This window comes from Myxocyprinus asiaticus, chromosome 39 (assembly GCF_019703515.2).
Source record: "Myxocyprinus asiaticus isolate MX2 ecotype Aquarium Trade chromosome 39, UBuf_Myxa_2, whole genome shotgun sequence".
Taxonomy (NCBI): Eukaryota; Metazoa; Chordata; class Actinopteri; order Cypriniformes; family Catostomidae; genus Myxocyprinus; species Myxocyprinus asiaticus.
In genome coordinates, this window is record NC_059382.1 from 14,581,036 (window position 1) to 14,597,430 (window position 16,395).

The 16,395-nt window shown below is 38.2% G+C and overlaps 2 protein-coding genes across 4 annotated transcripts in view; both read right to left on the reverse strand.

Moving 5' to 3' along the window:
• LOC127430007 (large neutral amino acids transporter small subunit 4-like) overlaps nucleotides 1-6,962 on the reverse strand; it is a 37,102-nt gene extending 30,140 nt beyond the window's left edge. The window contains exons 1-3 of one of the 2 annotated variants that reach the window (XM_051679400.1): nucleotides 6,752-6,962; nucleotides 4,769-4,994; nucleotides 111-336 (exon numbers count right to left, since the gene is read on the reverse strand). In XM_051679400.1, coding sequence (XP_051535360.1) covers nucleotides 111-336; nucleotides 4,769-4,928 — 386 coding nt within the window. In that variant the 5' untranslated portion in view covers nucleotides 4,929-4,994; nucleotides 6,752-6,962. The remainder of the gene's footprint in view (nucleotides 1-110; nucleotides 337-4,768; nucleotides 4,995-6,751) is intronic. The other variant, XM_051679401.1, reaches the window with a different exon arrangement.
• A 665-nt stretch (nucleotides 6,963-7,627) lies between these two features.
• On the reverse strand, nucleotides 7,628-16,243 carry LOC127430006 (NLR family CARD domain-containing protein 3-like). Of its 2 annotated transcripts, none has more exons than XM_051679397.1 (7): nucleotides 13,794-16,243; nucleotides 11,308-11,730; nucleotides 10,392-10,478; nucleotides 10,213-10,296; nucleotides 10,033-10,119; nucleotides 9,538-9,621; nucleotides 7,628-9,442 (listed from the first exon to the last, which is right to left on the reverse strand). In XM_051679397.1, the coding sequence occupies exons 1-7, from the start codon at nucleotides 15,665-15,667 to the stop codon at nucleotides 9,349-9,351; spliced, it is 2,733 nt and encodes a 910-aa protein (XP_051535357.1). In that variant the 5' UTR covers nucleotides 15,668-16,243; the 3' UTR covers nucleotides 7,628-9,348. The 2 variants fall into 2 exon arrangements, with proteins under 2 accessions (XP_051535357.1, XP_051535359.1); XM_051679399.1 differs by having other exon boundaries at nucleotides 7,633-9,442; nucleotides 10,033-10,116.
• Nucleotides 16,244-16,395: the final 152 nt, after the last annotated feature.

A 16,395-nucleotide genomic window follows, 5' to 3' on the forward strand; every position in this document is an offset into this window, starting at 1 on the left:
TTTACTGTTATTATGCATCATGTATTGTACATTGTAACTTGTAAACAATACTATGGAACACTGGAATACATTTTGTATGCAGTGTATTCAAAAAACATCCTTCCTCCTACCTTCCAAGCAGTCGTAATTTGCGTGGGCCGTACTTGTCCATTATGATACCGAGGGGTAGTGTGATGGCACTGAGGAGGAAGGAGCCGATAGTGAAGGCCAGGTTCAGCATCTCATCTTGCGCTTTACAGATGGTCCAGCCGTTCATCTGAAGGAACTCCTCCTCACCTGAAGGGTTCGTTGTCGTACCATTGCCATTCTCTGACACATTCTGCCCTGTACTGTTACCTGGAGGAATAAAGAGAGTAGAACCCCAAATATAATCATCCACTGACCAGGTTTACAGACATGATCTAGGCCACGAATAATCAAAAGCAAATATGCTGCAAGGTACAATGACAACAGAAGAAAGTCAAAGACCTTTGAAAGTGTTTTCTTTAAAAGGCTCCACTTATCATTTTAGGTTATTTAGGGATTTTTATGAACTGTAGAATAATATGTACACAGATAATATTGAAGATTGCTAATATGAACTTGTCAACATAATTTATATGAACATTGCTGGATGTCACACTTTCACATGTAAAACCTTATGAACCAATTTGGGATCTGACTTCAAGGAAAAAAGTTATGACACTCTGGGCAGTGAAACGTTAATGGCTTTGTGAGATAGACTGACCTCCACCAGTTCTTTCTCCCAGGGTCAAATAAACAGGCAGAAAGAGACAGTAAACAACTAGCAGAAATAGCCAGTCTAATAGAGTCTATCTGACCCCCAAAAGTTCGGCCTCCTAAAACCAGCGCCTTCCTACAACCACCATCGTGAGCTGCTGAAAATAAAAGTAGCTTAAAGGTGCACTCAGTCATATTTTCCTCATCAAAAAGTTGTACTTCTTAAGAAATGAACAATAATTTTGAAACATAAGTATAAATGTCAGTAACCTTAAAAAAGCTATTTTATTCTACATGGAGAGGGTCCCCTCATGGAGGCTGCCATGTTATGAAATGACCAGCTGAATATTACCAAAGTCTCTTTCAAGGTAAGTCAGTTCACTCGATGGCCATCTTTGGAACACTCGGGCAGGCTAGGTAGCTATTTTTAAGCAAGCGGCATACAAATACAGCTCCTATCTTCTTGAATGGGGAAAGACCGAAATCTCCAAAATGGTTCGTTAATATTACGATCAAAGAATATATTTAAAATCAGCTGTAAAATCTTCTTTTCTACATCTATTGGCCATTCCAGTTTCTCTCATTTATCTTAACAGAAGTGGCCTGTCTCTGCTACATAGTCTCTGATATTACTCACTTAAACTCATTAACTGCCCTCTTATTGGATGCTTTTTCTCATGGATTAAATTAACCATGGCTGACTGTAGATAGTGAATTTCACAGAATGGAATTGGGAACTAAAAACTTTTGCATTTGAATGAGACTGCATCCACGCCACTAGGTGTCAGTGCAAGTCCAAGACGACGAACATAAAAATTTCCTACCAACCAACCTACACTGGTTTAATGGTCTTAGTTGGTCTCCAAGCCTGGTCTGGTTTGCTGGTTTTAGAGGGGGATTGGGGCACTTGTCAGCTGGCCAGGTTTGGAGACTTTGTAGACCAGCTTAAACCAGCTTTGCAAGTCTGCGAGACCAATTAAACCAGCTAAGACCAGCAACCAAGCTTAAATTGGTTTAAGATGTTTGTTTGTTTGTTTGTTTTTCTGCAGGGCAGCTAACATTTCACCCAGGGCCCCCTGGTCATTTTGATCAGGGATAATCACGCTTTGGCCGAGTAACAAGTTTCCTTCTTGATCCTTGAAAATTCAAGAAAGTTGTTTTCCGAGAGTTCCTTTGAAACCAGAAACATTTCAGTCAACAGCCTTGAAACTTGTTCTGAGCTGGTGAGATGGGGAATGGGGCTGCTTAAGGCACATGGACGAAGCAGTTAAGATGGTAACAGGGTGGGCAAGAGACAGATAGCTTTTTGTGTGAGGTTTTTGTTTTTATTTAAATGTGATCAGTAAACAAACAAATGAGTTGTGTTTGTGGAGCAGACCTGAGCAGGTGATTGAAGATGAGAAGAAATGGATTAGAGCCCATCAATAGATTATTAGAAGCCAGGTGGCTGCTGGGCTTTAGATGTTTTGAGTAATGAAGGAGGAACTGCCAATAAAGTGAACATACAGACCAGTTTCAAGGACTGCTCCAGTTAAGTCACAGACTGACACCAAATGAAGGTTTATCCTATTTTTCATACAACTAGATTTTTACATTTTCTAAAGAGTTTTGCCCATGCAAACCATGATGACAGGTTGTTGTGGGTACTCGTAAGGGTGTTGCTACACAGATGGTGTTCTGAGTGGATTTTTAACGTGTTGCTATGCAGTTGCAAGGGTGTTCTAGGTGGTTGCTTTGGTATTACTAAGTTGTTTCTAGGGTTTCCTGGGTTACTAAGTGGTCACTTACTTGCCCAAGTAAAAAGAGCCCACCACCAAGTTTCTGTTATATTCTGAGGCCGGATTCACAAAAACCATCTTAAGAAAAAAAATAAAAATAAGAATTAATAAATACAAAATTCATATGAATAAATGAGAAGTTCATAGAAAGATCCAAGTGTAGAACATTCTTCAGAATTTTTTTTAGATATACAAAGTATTGTTAACTTTGTTTCTTAAGTTATAAAAATAAAAAAGAAGATTGTAGTTAAAAAGAAATGTATTCTTAAGAATGTTTCATGAATGGCTTGGTTCCCTCCTTTAATCAATGCAAGTTTAATGATTTTTCTTACCCACCTAATATTTAGACAATCCCCTAACCCTAAGAATGTGCAATAATAAGAATGCGCAATAATAATACTGATGCTTGCCTTAGCAGCATTAATGAATGGTTGCAGAAGGTAGTTTTCTATTGAATCCAAATTTTCACAAATATCCCTGTGTCTCTTGAGATAAGAAAGGAGCTCAGAAAGGAGCTCTGTTTCAGAACCCATTGTTCCACTAGATCTAATCAGCCACAGCAACAAAACAGATACAGAAAAAGCCAGGTTTCCCATTTGCTCTGAAATATGGAGAAGTGAGAGCAGAATGGAAAGACAATTCAATATGAGACTGATGATGCACAGAAACGTCATTAACTCAGACTGTCAGATGTGCTGAGCTGAAATATTTAGCCAGACAAGCATGTTCTTGGTTGATGTTTCCTCATGCCTGCTGATTACAGAGAACCAGCCAACTGATAACGTGAGGTTGAAAGCTGAGTCCAGGGGAAATAAGTAGGACAAGAGGTGAGGAAATGGTACTCTAATCTCATATTTGCACTGAGCAAACTCTTGAGCCACATTTACATCCTCTCATCATCAGAAATGTGAAGCCCGGTGTCTAGAAACTAGAAAACAGACTATGAACGAGATGCTGACAACAGCTGAAATGAGAGAGAGAGAGAGAGAGAGAGAGAAGGGAAGTGTGAATGCACAGGATTGCTGGAGCACTTGAGTGGAAACTTTTATGACTAACTCCACTCAAAAGTAGGATAGATCTGTGTAAGGAACACATTATAAAACGTATCAACTTAATTCATGAATATTAATATAATATTATTTAATACATTTAATACATTACATACAGTATGTAAGGCTACATTTTTTTTTTTCACTGTGGCCAAGTAAAATTCAACTATAATTATTATAATGATTGTTCCAAGGAGAAGAGGACCATGCTGCTGTGTTTGGAATTGGTTTGGAATTTGGACTTCACACTTCACACCATTACGTGAACCACGAAGTCTCAAACAGCAAAAAAGTGAAGAACATCTGACGTGCCCTTTAGATCGTAGTGATACTGATTGCTTGTGGCCACTGTGCCAATATCAGATGGGTCATCTATTGCATAACTCCAAGCAAATTTGATGTATGGCCCATAGGCACACATGATTTCTATGTTTTGCTTAATGCCTAATATGTCCTATGGAAATTTCTATGGACCCGTATGGATAACATACTGACAAAAAAACAACAACAACAAAAAAACATGTGCCTTCTTCATACATGACCAGTTATCAATGTATCTGCATGACTATGATTTATGCACATCAGTACATAATTATGTTCGTTATGGATAATGGATACAGGCTGCATTAATAAATAGAGTTAAACTTTTTCTAAACAAGCTTGTAGATGCTGTTTGTTATCGTTAATGGCAACACAAGGCAAGCAGGCTTCCAAATAAGGTGCACTAACCCTCCACTAGGCTTGTGATGGGTGCCAGACTCCAAAGATGTAATGTGTATTATTTTACACTCACCAATGCAACAGCTAATTGATGAAGTGATTATAACATCTAACAACTCTGACACTTTTTAAGGTAAAAGTGCAGCCTCTATTGGGAAAGAAGTGCTGGTTTGATTAGGGCAAGGAGAGAGGGAACTGCATTCCAAGGTTCATTCAGGGCATGTTTAATCATGATTTAATTTAAAATCGAGCTGCCAAACATCTCACTTTTAAAAGCTGGGTTCTATATGAACAAAGTGAAAACAAAATTGTATTAGTTGTATGAGCAACTGGGAGCACTTTCAATACCTAAATTTAATCAAATGCTGCCTGTATAAGATTTTCTTTGATGTTCTCAAGTAATTATTTGCGGCGTACAATCTGGCTGCGATATATAGTGCATTTATTTCCTTTATAGAGATTCAAAAACCAACCTGTGTACCCATTTGCCTCCCTCTTTACCTGGCTCTCTGCAGAGGAAAGAGTAAAAGCCCTCTGATTTCAGCATAATCAGCAGTGAGCCCCATCCGAGCAGCACAGCAGAGAACAGTAGGCTTTCAATCACCGCAGTAATTGCCATCCACCAGCGCCTGGAGAATGCTGTGGCCAGTGAGGGAGCCATGGCTGAAGGGGAGGATACAGTTGCAACTGGGAATTCAGAGGAAATCCCCTTAAACTTTGGTCAGTCCTGAAAAAATTGCCATAGAGAAGATAATGGAGGGGGACGACTGTTATTTAACGTTGAATATTTAATAATAGTATTACATTATTAAAAAACATTACATATACACATATTCATGCATATACAATATTGCATTTTATATATTAGATTTTTTTATAATGCCAGTCATTACACACAACATATAAACGTATAACGTTTATTTGTTGACAGTTTGTTTTTATCCACAACCCTTGCCCAACATAATTTTAATCCAGTTCCTTTGTCTCACTAAGCTACAAAACAGCTCATAAACACAAAACAGCTGAGTTCCAAAAGAAGCATGTTGTTGACTGAAACCCCGCCCATTTATCCACCGCTAACCCCGCCTCACTATCGTCCGATTGGCTATTGAACGTTTTCGTCTCCCCTCATTGGGTGCCCGAAAAAAACAGATTCAGAGCGCAGCTCCACGTGAGACCAAGATCCAGCCGGTTCGAACCAGTGCGGCGCGAGTCGATGCTTTGTGCTATATCTTTGTGTACTATCTGACTCACCACAGACATGAGAAGTGACATTACGTCACAAAATACGATTAGATTATGTTTGTTTTCCATAAACGTTATATATTATAAATTACGCATATAGAAATATTAAAAACATATGGTTTAATACATCATATTGAATGCAGTAGCTCACAAGCGCTTCATAAAATATTTTAATCATTGTGAGAAAAAAAATGCACTCTGGTTTTACTCGTTGAATGAACTGTCCTGATTTGCACGCGCTTGTCTAATGTTAATTATCCTGGATCCTGCGGAAAACGAGCTGCCCTAAAACTGGTCTAAACTGGACATGCATCATCAGTGCCTCCGCCTGTGTGTGTGTGTGTGTGTGTGTGATATATATATATATATATATATATATATATATATATATATATATATATATATATATATGTATATGTATATATATATATATATATATATATATATATATATGTATGCCCCTCATACCCGTAGCTCCTTCCTCATGCATACAGAGCTCAGCTGTTTACAAGAGAAGCTGTATAACAGACGCGTTTACTGCACTTCCTGGTTATACGCTCCACAATATTGTTTCTACATTAGGCCATATAAATGCTCGCAGTGAAAATGCGCTCATAGTAAATAATGCCTTATATAAAGAGAGCTGAAGTACACGCAGTTCTGTCCCACCATGCATCACATAATACTGCCAAAACACACATTCTGGTGGCAATTGTAAAAAAAAAAACATAACTATGGTCCGATCAAACGTTATATTTTATGCGATAACCGTTAAATTAGATATATTTTCTTCGCTGTCGAAGCTCATCTTGTAAGTTGAATGTCATTTTGTTACAGCTCTGTTCACGGTACAGACACGGAACAAAGTTGCGGCATAAAGCTCATCCTCAGCATAATTATGCATTTCAACAAAATCTCAGTTCATATCTCCAAAAGCATGCACTGAAATGATTAAATACATTTTATTAGAATGCTGATGGAAATATGGTATAGAATTATATATAATTTTTAGTACAAAATTAAACCAACAGCCCAATCATATATATATATATATATATATATATATATATATATATATATATATATATATATATATATATATATATATATATATCCTCATATGTCAAAATGCTAAAAAAATAAAAAATAAAAAATGATTGCTTACATGAAGTAATACAAGATCAACAACCATAACACGTAAACTTACAGCAGAGCATCCTTATAATGACTCATACTTACAGTTCCAGAGACCTTCAACAAATCTTCACTTCGGCTCTCTCGAAGTACAAAAATGTATAAAACACCTTCTGATGCCAATTTCCCTCTTTGGCTTGTATGTTCATCAATGTAGTTTCCAACATCTCTTATTGCCGATTTTATATTTGAACCGCTTTGCTTCACACAAACAAGCAAACTTCCCCATTGGCTGCTTTCTGAGCTAGAGATGAGAATAGCCAATCAGAAGGCTGCTCGGAGAATTTATATAAATAATTTGACATTATATTTTCCTCCATGCAAAGACAACTCACTTGCAGAGAAGAGGTTTGAAACCTCATCGTCAGTTTACCAGGTCGTATGCTGTTATGGGTCACGCTACTAATACCATTTTACCATTTCATTCCTTTCCCGACTTATTCGAAACAAAGGAAACTTTCCTCATAGGCTACTTCATGATTTCAACATCTTTGATAGTAATGGTCAAGCTGAGAAACACCACTGGCACTAATGCAAAAACACAGACAGACTAGTGTACTAAACATGTAACATATGGTAAATGTAATTGCCAAGAATGTCTTATATCATATGACTGTATTAATGGGGGAAAAACAACAACAGTCATTTGGTGTCTGAGTATCACATTAACGCTCTTTCCAAGCTTCTGAAGTCAACTGTAACTATCAGTTTATCAAAGGTCATTCGCAATGTAGAAACAATAAAATAGTAAATATAAAAGGTAGTAGCCTGTTATTTAATAGAAAGTGAGCAAATGGACAAAGCTCTTTGTTCAGTTGTTTCTCGTCTACTCGTTACAAAGTACTCAACTGAACAGAGGAGCCGTGTCACAAAATATCGCGTCGGCATCTGGTGGTTTATATGAGTAACTGCAACTCAATTACACCGAGGGAAGTAGCCTGCTATATGGAGGTTTATTGTGATCAGATATTCCCCAGTTGCCTAGTGAAAATGTCTTGTGCTTTTCAGCACCTTTTATGTCATGCTTTCCATCCACTGTTCACATAATAGGGTGTATGATGCTTCATTATTGAGCTATTATATGCAGCAGTACAAAGTAGGCTACATACTAAATATACAGTATGTAAGCAATTTTAAAAATTCTAGTTAAACATGGCAGAATGACAGACACACACTTGAGAATAAACATGTACAGCTGGCTTTTCATATCAAGGCAGTAGGTGTGGAATCAGACGCCTGCAGCAATGCAACTTACTGTAGGAGAAATGACATATCACAGACTCCGTTGCATAACATAATGGAATCTGGAGAATACATTAAACGCAAGGGCATAGATTCCCCCCAGTATTTATACCATGATCAATGGAAACATGGGTAAATGCTTCACGCTTCACTTAAATGAGTTTACTGAACACTCATTTGTTCATTCAATTTTAGTTTAAATGATTGCTTAAAAACACTTGTACTGTGCATTGTTAGTATTGTTAAAATTAAAAAATGATAAATGATAAAACAACGCATGACTTATTTTGTTCTTTGAGCATTTTGTTACTAAACCTTTGAGCTTGCTGCAAATACAGTATCATTGCAGTTACTTCTTACTCTGGTGCTATATTTTGACATGTATAAGAAGTTATACAATAAAGACAGACGTATGTTTTGAACACTATTCTTATAGTACTATTGCCGTACAAAGCAACAACATAATAATGAATAAAGGAAATCTGTGTTCATAATGAAACGTTTTCTTTTGTTTAAACAGTCACAACACTTCATGTGATTTTAGAGAGGTTAATCACTGATATTATAGTGATTTAGTTGATTACCTTTTAAAATGTCAGCTTAAAAAGCATTGACTAACCAAAGTACAACATATGACCCTCTCTCTTTTTGTGTATTTTACACGTACATTTTTACTTCTGTTTAAGAAGCATGCAAAGTCTAGATGCAAAGTGGAGCCCTGAGGTCTGCCTGTAAACGAGCCCACAAAAATGGGCACTAAACCATAGCAGAGATTGATTGTGGCACTATAACTGGAAAACTGGAAAGAAACACTAGAGCAGAATAGATAAAGAAGTAAAAATAAATATAAAAAAAGGTAACATACATTATGTAAGCTTCAGTCAAAACCTGTAACAGATTTGCTAATGAAAAGAAAGCAATTCATCTTTTACAAAATAAATTATAGCAATCCAGTCTTTTTGGGAAGTGGTCTAAATAGTCTAAAAGGTATAAAGTGCAGGAAATACCATTGCCTGAATTATCGCAGACAGTTCTTAGTACATTACTGTTGATAAATTCCAGTGGTATGAATTCAATGTACCATTCAAAAGCGTAGCGAATTCTCCATTAAAATCCAGTAGAGGGCAGTAGTAGCCTGAGTGGTTCTGTCAAACCTGGAGAGTCTGGCTAAGTTCGGACATACCATATAAATAAGGCATAAATAGTAAAAGTAGTATGGTAGTATGCCATTCCGAACTCAGCTTCTGATTGCGTCCATTAAACATATGCATTCAAAGTAATATATCAGGACAAAGGAGCAACTGTATGAGTAGTGTATGAGTGACAGCTGTACCAGTCAACTGATGAATTGCAAGAAAAGCATGATCCTTAATATTCCTCCCTGGTTTGTTGGTTGTGAATCAGTCACAAACTTTAATGTCAAGATTAGGTCTGCTCTTTGCAAATTCTCTCAGCTTCTTGACACCCTCTTTGGAAAACTTGTTGTCAGTCATCCTGTGATGAATAAAAACAACAATTGGCACACAATCACTACTGTATACAATCATGTATAGATTAACTGAAATAAATGAGATCTAAATGGATCATACCACAGGTATTGTAATGTAGTGTTCTCTTTTAGGGCCACCATGAGGAGTTCAGCTCCTTTGTCTGTCACATGGTTGTCACGAAGTCTATAGAATGCACAATGATAAAACACAATGAATGGGCACAAATACATTGCTAGCTTCAGTGATTAATAAGAACCAATAGGAAATGTATTATATGGTTCTCTGGAATACTTGATTCTTATTGGTCAATCACTGCTGTCAAAATTTTGTATAAAGACCTCTACTGTAGCCAATTGACCATTGTCTCTGGCGACCAATGTCCTATACAGCTATGCTAGTATCACTTCTCTCTGAAAACTTTGTGGTCTCTTTGTTTCTCATATAATACAATAATTTAAAACTTGAATATTTTTATATGCAGTATAACTAGCCTGATCACCCTGTCAGGGTTTATTTTGTGATATTGCCAGCTGATTGTTAATTTTCCCCACTCCAACATCAGAGACATTAAAGCTTAATACAAGTCTCCTTCACCTGATATCTGTCAAAGTGCGATTTGTCCTCAACAATTCTGCAAGAGAGCCAGCTCCAACATCTCCAATTTTATTGATGGCCATTCTACTGAGACAATGACATTGTAGGTTACAGAAAACAACATGACATGGCCAATTATTTGTGGACATACTGTTTTACATCTGTTTTCTCATTGGTCACCTGAGGTCAGTCACAGTACGATTTTCTTTCAGTGCTTCTGCAAGAATCTTAACGCCCTCACAGCCAAGCCCTGTCGCGACCACCCTGTGTTAAACATATTGTACATAGTCAAAAGTTCACACTTTCAGCATGATTTTTCATTGGAACGTTTCTTTTAGCAATTTGTTATGGCAACTTACCACAGCCTCTGAATGCAACAGTCTGGATTTTGCAGAGCAAGGGATAGCACAGCCGCCCCCTCTGGGCCAAGAGGATTCTGTTCCACACTTTAAACAAAGACAACACAGTTAATATCACAAAGCACAATTATTCAAAGGGATAGTTCACCCAAAATTACAATTCTACTATTATTTACTTCTCATGTGGTTCAAAACTCTTATGACTTTCTTTCTTCTGGAGGAGATGTTAGGCAGAATGTTAGCCTCAGTTACCATTCACTTTCATTATATGGAAGACAAAAATTCTGCTAGTGGCAACTGTTTAGACTACAGGGGAAGCACAGCTTCCCTTAAAATGTCATTAAAATTGTGCAACAACATGTTTATCAAATTGCATATAATCTCTCTATAATTTAGACTATTGTCACAGTTCAATATTTTAAGTAACAAAACTGCAATAGCATACAACACTTTCATGATGTTTGTTCCGTTGATGTTATCTGCACCATTATGTCCGTTGGAGTTAGTGGACGCACGGCCCATAGAGCCCCACTGAAGCTGTCTAAGACAGATACGCATCCCACTGAGTTCAAGGGAGCAAAAGATCGATGTTCATTAGAAAAGAGGCTCTAAACGCATCATTTTGGGTCCTGCCTGGATGTCGTGCGTCTCTAGAAGTTTATGGGAGTTTCATGAGGGCTATTTGAATAAGGTAAATTATCTGATTTTTGATTGGACAGTGGGATTTTTAATCAGTGTATTTTTATCCCGCCTGGAAGCCTATCTCAAACATTCTGCATTCTGCCTAACATAAGTCAAATTGGTTTGGAACTACATGAGGGTGAGCAAATGATGACAGAAATTTCATTGTGGGTTGACTGTCCCTTTAAGAGTGCCATAGCAGATTTTGACCAATTATATCTTATGTTTACAGTACCTGAGTGTTGAAAAGAGAGGAAGAACTGGTAAGAGCCTGCGGAGCCCATCAGCATTGAGTGCTTGTGCATCTAGTTTTAGAAACTGCAGGTCTGGGCTCAGCTGTAACAGGAAAGCCAGCTCGCTCCAGTCTCTGTTCACAGAGCCAGACTGATTTGAGGCCTGCTCTGAAAGGACTTTCATCCAGCCTTGTAGCCGTTGTGACAAATCAGGGTCTTGAGCCTCGTAAAGACAGTGACACACATTGACCTGCCTTTCTGGGCTGAGGGTGGAGCTCTGGAGCTGGGAGTGTAACAGATGGAGGAGGAAAGGAGGAGTTGGATCTGGAGAGGGTGTGCATAAGAGAAGATGTGTCCGTGGTCCATCAGGGAAAAATCCATTTAAGATTAGGCGCGTTCTAGGGACCAACAGGCCGCATACAAACCTGTGTATGAGCGCACATTACAGGTGAGTTATGAAATGAGAAAACACAAAAACCTTAAATTATTGATAGAATCAAGCATTAAAGAAATGTTCTGGGTTTAATTAAAGTTAAAGGAATGTTCCAGGTTCAATACAAGTAAAGCTCAATCGTCAGCATTTGTGGCACAATGTCGATTACCACAAAAATGAATTTTGATTAGTCTCTCCTTTTCTGTAAAAATAAAAAAGCAAACATGGAGGTTACAGTGAGGCACTTACAATGGAAGTGAATGGTGCCAGTTTTTGGAGGGTTTAAAGGCAGAAATTTGAGGCTTATAATTTTATGAAAGCACTTACATTAATTCTTCTTTTAAAACTCGTGTTATCTGAACTGTAAAGTTGTATTAATTGTCATTTTTACAGTCATTTTAGGGTTTGTTAACATTACATCGTCATGGTAACAAAGTTGTAAAATTGGTAATAACTTTACAAAGAAAAGGTTAGTAAGTGATTTTATCACACTACAATCATGTTTACATGCATATTGTTTATGTCTTGTGGCTATTCTAACATTTAAAATATTTTAAATTTGCCCCCATTTTTGCTTTTTTTTTTTAAGAAAAGGAGGGGCAAGTCAAAATGTATTTTTGTAGTAGTGAACATTATGCCACAAATGCTGTCGATTGAGCTTAACTTGTATTGAACCCGGAATATTCCTTTAAGCTCAATCAACACATAATAATGTTAACTTGTAAATCTTTATTTAAAAAAAGAGCATCAAATTGCAGGTACAGTAAGGCACTTACAATGGATGTGTAAGGGGCGAAGTCCATAAACATTCAAATATACATTGTTTCAAAAGTATAGTCCCAAGACATATTCGCTTACTATCATTGTCTGTGTAAGATTATATTCAAAAATACAACTTTGTTGCCATGACGCCATAACGCTGGTAAACCCTGTAAGCGATTTTTTCACACTAAAATCATTTGTAACAGATTTTATCACACCAAAATAATCTTAGCATGTATAATGTTTATGTCTTGAGGCTATACTTTTAAAACAGTGTGTATTTTAATTTTTATGGACTGGCCCCATTCACTTCCACTGCAAGTGCCTAATTGCAACTGTGATTTTTGCTTTTTTATTTGAATAAACGAGGGACGAGTTGAAAATACTGTATTTTCTGTGGTAATCAACATTATGCTACATTTGCTGTCGACTGAGCTTGACTTGCACTGAACCCGGAATATTCCTTTAAAAACTGACATAGCAGGAAATGGGTGAATCTCATTAGAACATGTCCAGGTTTTTACTCTAACATCAAAAGAAAATATATTTTGCATAAAGAACCTTAAGCCTATTTTCAGGACCATTATTATTATTATTATTATTATGATTTTGCATTGTGACATCATTTTCATGACAATTAAGCACATTAAATTGTACTGTACTGTTACTGTAATGTGCACATATCTTTTACTTGTGATTTTTTTGTGTGTAATCTCCATTATTCTCATTGGTGATTATCATTACTGTAATATAGTGTTTTTACTTTATTACATAAATTAAAGGCAGTACAATCCTACCAAAACACTAACAAATTCTAATAAATAAATACTTAAAGGTGCACTAAGTGATTTTTTCAATATGTCATCTTCGACACCTAGTGTTGTGGATGCTGCATCTTTCAAAATTAATAGCTAACAGAGTAGTATTCGACTGGTCATGTGATTCTAACATGGCTGCCCCCACTGAGGGGACCCTCTCCATGTAGTATAAAACAGCTTTTTATAAGGTTACTGACATGACATATGTTTGAAAATTCATTCATTTATTTAAGAATAAAACTTTTTTAATTGAGGAGAAATTACTGAGTGCACCTTTAGCATTTTTTTTTTTTTTTTTTTTCATATTACAATAACAAGAATGGTTTGAATATGGTTAAATGTCATGAAAATAATTTCACAATGCAAAAATATTAATTGTCCTAATTAACAGACTGCATTTTCAAGCAAAATATACTTTCAATTTCTTCCTGTTGATTTTGGGGTGATATGAGACCCGGACATGTACTGTATGTACCTGCAGAACAGATCCATGTGTCCAGACTGATGTTGTTCCCCACAACGAAAAGCCTTCTTTATGCGTCTGCGGAAGAGACGGTATGGTCTGCCAAACTTATGAACAGCTGACACAATTTGCTTACACACAGACCGGAAATAGCGGCCTGTGGTTGATTTGAGGCCTGAAAATGGATCTGATCCTGAGATAGACTGAAAAACATAATACAGGGCAGCCAAGAACTCTTGCACACTGGTGTGGATGAAATGGAAGCCCTTTTCAAATGTAAGGGAGGCTCGATCCTCTTTAAGAATCTCTATGAGGAATACCTGTGAGAGCTTAGAGCTACCCAAATTAAAAGCGTTCAAATCAGAGCTGTCAAAGATGAACCGTCTCTCCAGCAGACCTTTGAAGGCCATGGCTCCCAGGCTTTTTAGAAAAGGCTGCATTTCGCCAAGGACGTGAGGGGCATGTTGGAGCCTGGTGAGATGGGAACCCTCTGTACGCCCTTGCACATGGAACAGCAAGATGGATTTGACGAAGCAACAGTAGATCTCAGTGATAGTGACTGGTTTTGAGGTCTCCTGGTACAATTTGGTGTTTGTTAACTCCTTAGGTCCCAATGAAGAGTTTCGTCGGTTTGCTTCCTCATTGCGTAATCCTCTTTTTCCTGGACTGGCACTTACAGTGTCAAGACAAAGACAGGAGCCACCATCTTGCAAAGCAGCAGACACAATCCAGCAGAATGCAGGAATGTGACACATAAGGAGAAGGGGTTTATGGGACGATACCGAGGCCCACACTGAAGCAGCAGCTTCGTGAGAACCACAGTTCTGCTCAAAGTATTGCTTCTGCTGACCTGCGGAGAAGCCCAGCAGACTGTAAAACTGACTGACCAGCACAGGAGGCACTTTGGAGACCGCGTGAGGCCGGGAGGTGAGGAATATGGACACACCTGGAAGCAGATTCCCCTTGATCAAATTCACCACAATGGCTTGTATAGGCTGCACCCGCTCAGGATCTGAGCACTTGGGAGTATGTTCGAAATTAAGATGGTAACAGAATTCGTCAAGTCCATCTAAGATGAGTAAAAACTGTGCTGGGTTTGAGGTCAGTAAATCTGTCAGAATGGGTTTCAAATGGCTGTAGTGATCTGTCAAAAGCTCCTGCAAGCTTTGCTCCTGAGTTATAAGGTTTAACTCACTAAATGACAGAGATAGGACAATCTTGGTCGAGTTGCTTTCGGCAGCCCACTCTCGCACCAGCCGTCTCACAACCGTGGTTTTCCCACTCCCAGCAATTCCGGACAGCATATTCACCCCACTTGCTATGTTAGAAAGCAAATTCTCATACACGTCCCTGAAAACACATATCTCATCTTGTCTACCAGCCTCATCCCCCTGTGTCCTGAAAGCATCACCCACTCCAGAGGCCTCATGCCGGCACTGCAAGGGTGATGCATGGCCAGTCTGTCTTGAGAATGTAATATCAGTCAAGCATCCAGTCTCAGTCTGCTCTGAATTCAGACCTCTGATGCTTAGATAGTCCACTGAACAGTGCTGTCTAGCCAGGATGTCTTTGTGCTTTTTCAGGTGGTCTTGCTTGCTGGTCTGTCCTGGTTTTGTTGCTGAGGCTGTTTCTTCCTGAACGCTTGGTAGCAAGTAGAGGAACGCCCTGCATGATTCTTCACCTCTTCCATTGAGCACATCCAGAAGAACTCGCATACACTCTCTCTCACCTTTGAGAGATGAACCTCTAATGAGGCTTAGGTCTTCCTCGGTCACTGCACCCACGTTGAACAGCACGTCCAGAAGGCGCGTCAAGTGTTCGCTGTGGTTCTCCACGAGCTCCAAGCGCCGTTGTTGAATCTCTGCGCTACATGGCCCAACAGCCATCACTGCGAACACGCTGAGAACTTACTTTACAACGCTTCTTCTATATCTAATATGTTATCGGGGATAATCAAGGACCGGAATAGTCGTTCCATAAATAATAAGGTAATAATAAACTAACTTACAGAGTCACACCCATCATTCTCAGGGGACGAACGCGTTCGCGCTGTTTTTCGATCTCAACAATGTAAGCACTTGCCTTAACCCGCATCTCGCGCAGAACACCTTGTCAGGTTAAAAGAAACGCGTCTCGAGACACCTGAGTTCTGTTATATTCGTTGCGCTGTATCTTGCTTTTTTTTTTTTTAGCGCAAAAACGCGTTCGGTCTGAACGGCCCCCGTATACCTCTGTGGAGTCTCAATTGATAGTAGTTGTTACCAACGAATGTGGAACTAGCCTTTGCGATATAGTACGCCTACTGTATCATAAACATAATGGATATCTTAGATATCACATATTGAGTATGTGTACAAACTATAGTACATTAATATACCATTAAACTAATACAAAGTGTGTTTTAAAACACGACGAAAACCGATATTCTATGCGTTCATTGCGTTGTCTTCTGTCACCTGACATTGTTAGGCAATAGTAGAATTTAAGTATCTCCGCCCAGTGATCGCACTTCTCTGAATTTACTTCTTTATTGTAATCTCGGTTGGTTTCGGTTTGTTTCTCTCTAGGCTACTCATTACTTTAAAGCCCGCATGCTCATTTTCATACACGTTTC

Excerpts from the sequence above, each read along its gene's own strand:
- LOC127430006 (XM_051679397.1), bottom strand. The coding sequence starts at position 15,667 with ATGGCTGTTGGGCCATGTAGCGCAGAGATTCAACAACGGCGCTTGGAG. Across the intron at positions 10,479-11,307 it reads CCTCTCTTTTCAACACTCAG|TGTGGAACAGAATCCTCTTG; the intron begins GTACTGTAAACA and ends CTTTGTTTAAAG. Across the intron at positions 9,622-10,032 it reads CGCACTTTGACAGATATCAG|ACTTCGTGACAACCATGTGA; the intron begins GTGAAGGAGACT and ends TGCATTCTATAG.